General features: G+C 31.8%; 1 protein-coding gene across 1 annotated transcript; it reads right to left on the reverse strand.

Annotated features, from left to right (window-relative positions):
* Positions 1 to 2,921: 2,921 nt before the first annotated feature.
* Positions 2,922 to 4,917, reverse strand: LOC132060801 (protein JINGUBANG-like). The gene is made up of 2 exons (XM_059453719.1): positions 4,348 to 4,917; positions 2,922 to 3,765 (listed from the first exon to the last, which is right to left on the reverse strand). Exons 1-2 carry the CDS (start codon positions 4,903 to 4,905, stop codon positions 3,079 to 3,081), a joined length of 1,245 nt encoding a protein of 414 aa, XP_059309702.1. The 5' UTR covers positions 4,906 to 4,917; the 3' UTR covers positions 2,922 to 3,078.
* Positions 4,918 to 8,620: the final 3,703 nt, after the last annotated feature.

Below are 8,620 nucleotides of genomic sequence, written 5' to 3' on the forward strand. Positions count from 1 at the left end.
GATGTGACGTAAAATATGATCAAATTTTCGAATTTATGAATTTTTTTTTTAAAAAAATAAAAATTTTGAGTTTATTGTTAACACATTTTTGGCTTTAAAAATTCAATTTCAAATTCTAAGTTCTAGTTTAGACTAATGACTCAAACAAATATAAAATTTTATTCAAAATTCAAAATATTGACAATTATATTTTTTTTATCAGTCTTTATTCTAAAATTTTAGGCACATGCGCGAAAACAAATGTTAAAGAGTCATCTCCAACTCCGTCGAACTCGAATATATTGAGCAAAGTTCCTCTCTACTCATTATTGTAGCAAGTTCTATTGGACTCAGATTGACATAGTATTGCAATAAACTCATTTGCGAGTCAACTCGGCTCAGCTCGACTCGACTTGCTTAACTAGACGCCCAAGTTAAGCCTACTTTTTAGTGTTTGATCTAGGTGAGAAGCTTTAAAGAGGCATGTGAATTCTTCATATTTTTATGAGAAAATTAACACACCTGAAGTATCACTTTTTTGTGAATTTCCTACCTAAACTATCAGATATTTGTGTTTTCTATCTGAACCATCACTAACTATTTATCAAAACACTAACTATTTATCAAAACACACCTCGACTAGTATCTGATGGTGCGTGGTGTACACTCTCTTTTCTTTTATTTTAAAAACGGTGTCAAATGGCACTCCACGTGGATAATTAAAGGAATTAATTGAAAATTAAAAAAAATATTAAGAGATAATAGTCAAAACACATATGAAGTATTACTTTATTGTGAGTATTCAACACCATCACATATTAGTCGAGGTGTGTTTTGATAAATTATTGTGATAGTTCAGGTAGGAAACACAAACACTTGATAGTTTAGGTGTGCTTAAGAGCAACCAATCAGCTAATTTTAAAATTTTAATTTGTTGGATGAATTGTTCGGATTCAAGCCCAAACTGCAATTTTTTTTTCTTTTTTTTTTTTTTTGGGCAAAAGCTATTCAAAGTATATGTTGTCAACTTTTGACGAGTCCGGAACCAAAATGACCCAAAAAAAAAAAATGAAGTGAACCAAAATACCCCAATAAAAAAATGGTACTAAAGTACCTTTAATGCAGTAAATTAATGCGTTAAAGGACTTAACCGTAACGACATGGTTAAGTCCAATAGCGCAGTAATTTACTGCGTTAATGACGTCATGAAAAAAAAAATTATTTGAATAACGAACTAAATTAATGCATTAATGCGTTATGCAAGTCCCATAAATTTTTTATCCATTAGACTTAAGTAGTTATAAAAATAAGATAAAATTATAAAATAAGGAGTAGTTGTAAATTGGTGAAACTTTAAACGGTCATAACTTTGCGCAAGAACGTCCGATTTACATGATTTTTTTTTATTTTGCGTATTTTTTTGAGATCTAACAGAATAAGCCGCATGAGCCGGTTTGTCCGGGCGCTTTTACAGAAAATAAAATCCGCCCTTATCCCATTCAATTTGAATTTTGTCCCAAATGGGTGCACAATTTTCATTCATCTTTAATAAAAATCTAATGAAAATAAATATATTTCAAGATGGTAATCCCGTGGTAATGATGTTTTGAATGTCAATTTCAAGGCTCGAAATTCAATTTATGAAAATAAGTTAGATAGCATTAGTGAACATTATAAAAAATAAAAAGGTTTACTTTATAAAATTTTCCACCAACTTGGCTTGGTGGTTTATTTATTTTTTATGCCAACCACCTGGGATCAAATCTAGGTGAGAGCATTGAGAAGGTATTATGAGTAGAATACATTAGATATATTATGGGTGCATGGTGCATGATGCATGGTTTAAGTAAAAATTAAGTATATTTTTTACGTATATATTTCTTAATGATAAATCTTATTTTACTCTTTGTTATCGTTTATAACTAACTCGCGTGACATCCTAAACCAATTATAAAAAAAAAATAAAGTTACGCATTAACTAAAAAATAACACGCTAAAATAAAATCACTAAAACGACGACCCGAAGTTTTATTAATTGCACAAAAAAAATCGAGTTCTATATAAAATATTTTTGAATCACACAGCAAATGACAATGAAATTATTGTCTATGTCTATGTCTATATAAACCATAGACAAATCACGCATTAAATGACAATGAAAGTTTTGAATTCAAACAATGCTACAGTAAAATTTTGAAGAAAAAAGAGAATACGGTTGAATTTTGAAGAAAATGATATTACGTTTATCAGTAGCTTTGAATTAAGTAAAAATAATACTAAGAATTAATTCAGAGCCATAACATTCATCTATTAACATAGACAAATCACACAGTGAAGGATAATGAAAAGAAAAGTGAAATTTTTTTTTTTTTTAAAAAAAGTATATCGCAGTAAATTACTGCGCTGTTGGACTTAACCGCGCCGTTACGGTTAAGCCCTTTAATGCAGTGATTTACTGCGTTAAAAGGTACTTTGGTACCACTTTTATTTATTGGCTATTTTGGTTCACTTCATTTTTTTTTATTTTTTTTTTGTTGGTCATTTTGGTTCCAGACTCAACTTTTGACGTGGAAAGCCTTCTACAGAATGCTTCAAAGTTTGATCATTGGTCCCATCGCATTTCATTGTCTTTGTCGAAAAACTTGGTTCCTAAATTGCATACGCAAAAAAGACAGAAGTAAGGAGAATAAATATGACTGACATTCATAACTCTTAGCACAAAAAAAAAAAAAAAGTAAGACAAACTGTTCTTGATGAATTTCCTTTACTCTCACACAGTCACACGTAGTCTGTAAAATAATACTCCTACTATACATTTCAGATAGAAATGAATGGAGAACTTCTAAAGCTTGTACTCCAATTCGATTATCCAACCACCCCCTCCAAAACCCACAAAAAAAGGTAATTAAGAAAACCAAGGACAAAAAACTAAACAAAGAAAATTAAGTGAAATGTTCTCTTTTTATATTTTATGGAAAACAACTTCTCTACCCCGCATACATCCCAGGCCTTCCCCAGACTCCAGTGATTATACTGGGTATATTGTTGTTGTTCTCTTTTTATATTTACAATATCGGTACATATCAAGAGATGAATTTTCTAGAGGTAATTAGGAACCCAAAGTTTCCAAACCTTAACATCACAATCCAAGCTACCACTATAAACCAAGTAAGAATTTCCAGAACAAGAATCATCATCATCCTTTTCCCTATCTAAAGCTGCATTCAAACACTTAACTGGACCATTATGCCCTTCAAACACTGCTAAACAAGAATAACTTTTTCCAAATCCTCTCTTCCATATTCTCACAGTTTTATCAGCTGATCCACTACATACCAAATCTGACACCACAGCTAAACACAAAATTGATTTTTTATGTCCTCTTAATGCCCCTGACACCACCATACTAATACTTCCACTATCTTTTTCCCACACAATTATGGACCTATCGCATGCACCAGAATATAAAACATAGCCATTTTCAGTAAGAGCCAAAGCATTTACTGCTGATTTGTGTTTTTCTAAAGTGAACATAAGGGTGTGTTTGTTTTCCCTTTCTTGTTTCTTCCATATTTTGATTTTCTTGTCTGCTGATCCAGTGTAAACATGTCCATTATTGGATACGACTATGGAGTTGATGGCATCATCATGTGCATTCCATACTGATTCTAAGCATTTGAAATCTGAAGTTCTCCAAACCTTAAAAGTCCTGTCCCATGAAGCAGAGTAGAGTAAAGAGCCATCTTTGGATAAGGCTAGAGCTGACACTGTGTCGACATGATGAACCTGTTGAGACATAGTATAGTTGAGTATTAAACGAGATTAAAATTTTGAAAATAAATGGTCACAATTCAATATAATATCACAGCACGTAAAATATATCCCATTGTCTCAATATATCTGTTTTGAGAAAATATAATTAAGTAGGTAAAAGAGATAAATTTTGAAATGAACCCAACTCAATATAATATCAGAGCAGATAAACCATACCCTTTTATCCTAATATATGTGAGGGATTTCGGAATAAAGAGTCAAAGCGCTTAAATTTGACTATGAATAAGGGCAAAGATTTGTCCAAAGTTTTAAAATAAATTTTACATATTTAGAATACACATGAAAAGTACTAGCATAATACAATATAGGTAATGATCCAAAATATTTTTAAAAGTTTGAGAAAAATATAATCAAAGAAAAAACTGTTTGACACTCCACATAGTAGCAGTTTCACATAAATTGAAACGGATGGAGTAATATTTTCAGGTGCTTGATCATTGAAAAAAAAATCAGACTCACATGTGAGACATATTGAAATTAAATAAAATTAAGTAATTGAAAATGTGTTTTTTAGGACGATTTAATAATAGTTACCCATGTGCATTTCTTGTGTCTGCGAACTTGTACATAGTTCCTTGTCCAAAATAGCTTCATACAACGATCGTTAAGTGTTGGTAAGGTTGCAATACACTTGTAATATCTATTAGGCATATCATTATCAATTTTCCATACTCGGATTCTATGATCTTGGTGAGCACTAAAGAGCTTATCTCCCATGATGACTATGGATTTTACTGCACTTCCACTTTGGCATACTATCTTTTCTTTCGAATAACTGTCCCATACAAGGATTTCGCCGTTGGAAGAGCCGCTATAAAGGTGTTTTCCGGCAAGAGATAGGCAGACGCAGAATATGTAGGAAGAATGGCCTGTTAGAGTTGCTAAGCAATGGTGGAAATTGTTTGAAGATGATATAGAAAAAGAAGGAAGTGATGGTAAACTTGGATATGAGCAAAGGGAAGAAACTGACCTTGATGATAATGATAATGATGATGAAGAATCTGAGGAAAGATATCTAGATTGAGTTTGATCAGAATTATCTGATGATTTTTTCTTTGTTTGACAAGGCAAAGGACATGGAAGAAATCCCATTTTTTTTCCTTAAGAGGAAGAAATTTTGAATGGTTCAAATAAAGGATGGAATGAATCCAACTTTGTTATTGCTTGCTGTGTTTATAAAGAAGCAGGGAAAGCTAAAAAAATATAGGGTAAATGTCTAAAATACACCCCAACCTTTGCCCGAATTTGTTGTAACACACCTAATTTTTACGGGAGTCCTATTACCCTGATATATATATATATATTTAAGGAATTTTTTTGAAATTTATCAAGTGAGCTGGTAACAATTCAAATATGTGCTGAACAAGATACAAAAAACAAAGAGTCCAATCATTTTCAGGTCATTTCACTCTTCGAACAAAATAAAAAATTAGAATTCTCTCCTATACTCTTAATTTTTTTTTCACGGAGAAAGCAGTTGATTCTCTTGAAATTTGATCTTATGAATCACTATATTCTTTCATAATCATGTCATGGCTTGTGTCGCGTTGAATTTTGCTTCTTTTTTTTTCCCATATAAATGCCAAAGAAATGCTTTAAAACTATATTTAGGGGGATAATAGGACCACCATAAAGGTTAGGTGTATTACAACAAATCCGGGCAAAGGTTGGGGGTGTATTTTAGACATTTTCCCAAAAATGTACTATTGTTTGCCTGACACAATTGAACTACTTGTGCGTAGAGGCGGAGTCGTGTGATTTCTACTTTGTGGGTTCTAAATTAAAACGCTAAGTGCAAGTAGTAATAACTGAGTTCTAAAATTAGTAATATTTAATAAATTTCTTAATATAAGCACACTATTTAAACAAAAATTATGGGTTCAGCTGAACCCATAACTGAGCTTCTAGCTTCGCTCCTGGTTGTATGAAGCTTCTTTTTGTTTCATAAAAAAATGAACCAAAAAATGAAGGTTTCTGTCCACTTTCTTATTAGACAAAACGAAATCTCACAACTAATATCAACTATGTGAGGCATGTAATAAAAAATTAAAAAGAAAGAGTATTTTACCAAAATGACACTCATAATAATAAATGAAAAGTAGAAAAAGTGAACAAATGAGACTGTGACAAATATGGGCCCAAGAAGGGACTGTTCAACATGAAAGGTGTAGTCAGGCTAGGAATTGGGGTGGCATCATCCTAAACCAAAATCATGAATCCAAAACCAATGTATTGTGAATGTATGAGGATGAATCTTGAACCACTTTTAGCGTCTATTGAGGATAATTTAGTTTATTCTTAAGATAACCTAGATGCTTCTTTAATGTTTGGCAATCAGTCCCTACCTTTTGCCCTTTTAACTTCTAAAGTTGATATTAATCAATGTCTATGGCATACACGGATGAGAAAAGGGCTAAAATTGCTTCTCAACTGATGCAAATAGATTAACTACACTCTTCATTTGATTTTCGTCCTAAAAAAGATCATCACTATATGGGAAAAGGGATAACAATGATAAAATTTAAGACCAAAATCAGAGGGAACGTATAATTCTATTTTCAATAATTAAGGGGCAATGTTAACCCTTTATGATCCCCATTCGCGTCCTTCCTTTTCCAAATACGGTTTGAGAATTATGCAGAACAATTCAAATTAGTAGCTAATCATAAGATTTAGCTTTAGTGATAATTTCAAGAATGCACAAGCACAAGCAAAGGCTCTGTTTTGCATGGAACAAGATCTGGTTAAATCTTAATCACCCACAAAATACTATTCTCTCCATTCTAATTTATATGACGTAGTTTAACTAGAAGTGGTGCTTAAAAAAAAAGAAAGGAAGACTTTCGAAACTTATGATATAAGTATATCATAACATTTGTATGTCTATAAGAGCTTGTTATTACTAATAAAATAAAAGTTTAAGTTAAATAATTTTTAAATTTAGACAAATGACATTCTTTTTTAGTGAAAAAATGGTGTTATACAAGACGGAACGGAAGGAGTCCCCATTCTTATGTTAAATTAACGAAGCCAAATCTATCTTACACAAATGAGAAACAACAAACGAAACTAGACTTAAGTATGGATCAAAAATTACGTTAGGATAGGATCCTTGTTGGTCCTTTTTATAAAACATTATATGCAGAGGAGGAGCCGGGATTCGAAGTTTGTGGGTTCGGGGTTCTAATTCTTTAAAGTGATTGGGTCTTAATTAATAATTTGTACATATTTGACAAAAAAATTAATACAAATATATGATTCAGACTACTGGGTTCGGCCGAATCCACGCCCGAAGGATTAGCTCCCCCCCAATTATATACTCTGCTAGTAGGAGCAGCTCCGCTTCCTTCTCTAGAACAGTGACAGATTAATCTGAATTATTTTATATTAAGCTAAAGTGTTATATCTCTTCCATGATGTATAGCATTATCGGTGCAAAACAATAATATGCCTTGAGAAGTGCCTAACAACATTATTAACGTGTCACAAGTCTTGTAAATATTCATAGGTCACAGACGGATGAGTGGTAAAAGTCATTCCTGATTATATAGTTTTAATCTTCTGGACTATATTTTTAGGTCAAAAGGTTGAATTGCTATCTTCTTATGGTTATACTGTGTGTTATGCAATCTTAATCCAAACAGCTAGCATGGTCCCCTTATATAGCCATAAAGATACGGTGGAAAAAGCAGATTGGACGATTCAGAGGAATTATGAAGGAATAATTTTTGTCAGTAAATAAGAAAAAATTTCAGGAGAGGACAGATGATTTGGAAGGTAATATAGGAAAAGGGGAGCCTCTTTTTCAGCTATTCTTGTAATATGAAAGTTTTATTCCACGACTTAATATAAAATGGCTCTTTGTTGCTTAAGAAGTCAATTAATTAGGGAGAAAAGTTGGTTTTCTTGTCTTTTTTTCTTCTGAGGACAGTCTGTGGATTAATTACCATTTTTTTTTTTTTAAATTATTTTCACGTTCAGACACAACTTTATGCCTAACTTTTGTTCATAACATTTGCATCAGTAAACTAGTAAGATATTATGTTGCCTTAATTATATAAGTTGTTGGAGATTATGGACTAGTTCTACATGAAAAAGAATGATATGAGCGTGGATGCTTAGAACTTTCTTCTTTAACCGAATTACGTAAATTTTCTAAATTAATCATAATTAATTCAAAGGGGTAGACAAAACGTGCCGAATTTTAAGCTCTAATACTGTTTTGTTCTTGTTTATTAGGAGTAATCTTCAAAGGGAAAAATGGTAGCACCATGGTCCATTGGATAGTCTGACAAATTAAAAAGGTGCATTTAAACCATTACTAAAAAATCTTTATTTTTTCACTCATTTCTGACTGAAAAATGTTCAGTGGCTATTTTCCACTAAATGTCGGTGGAAAAAATCTAAATAGTAGTGTTTTCACGCGGAAAACTTAAGAAGTTTCCCATCGTTTCAATGGGAATCTGTTTCCCATCATATGTTTTCCCAGTGAGTTGGTTCGATGGAAATGGAGTGGGAAAATTATCTTTTATAGCACAAATTTCACATTGAATATCGGTGGGAAAACTCTATATTTCTAGTAGTGAACCTCTTAACAAAATGTTAATTAAATGCCAAGTAGTTCTATAGTTTACAATTTTATGGACAAGGCAAGTACCTATTTCACCTGTACTATTTTTGAGGATAAGTTTTGATAGTAGAATTTACTATGCATTTAATTTGAAACACTTATTATCATTGTAGACAGAATTTTAATCTACTTCTAATAGATATTTAAAAAGTAAAAAATATTGCTACACAAGATCAA

Source organism: Lycium ferocissimum, chromosome 6, assembly GCF_029784015.1.
Source record: "Lycium ferocissimum isolate CSIRO_LF1 chromosome 6, AGI_CSIRO_Lferr_CH_V1, whole genome shotgun sequence".
Classification (NCBI taxonomy): domain Eukaryota; kingdom Viridiplantae; phylum Streptophyta; class Magnoliopsida; order Solanales; family Solanaceae; genus Lycium; species Lycium ferocissimum.

Coding starts and splice junctions, on each gene's coding strand:
- LOC132060801 (XM_059453719.1), bottom strand. CDS start 4,905: ATGGGATTTCTTCCATGTCCTTTGCCTTGTCAAACAAAGAAAAAATCA. Junction 3,766..4,347: donor GACACAAGAAATGCACATGG/GTAACTATTATT, acceptor ATGTCTCAACAG/GTTCATCATGTCGACACAGT.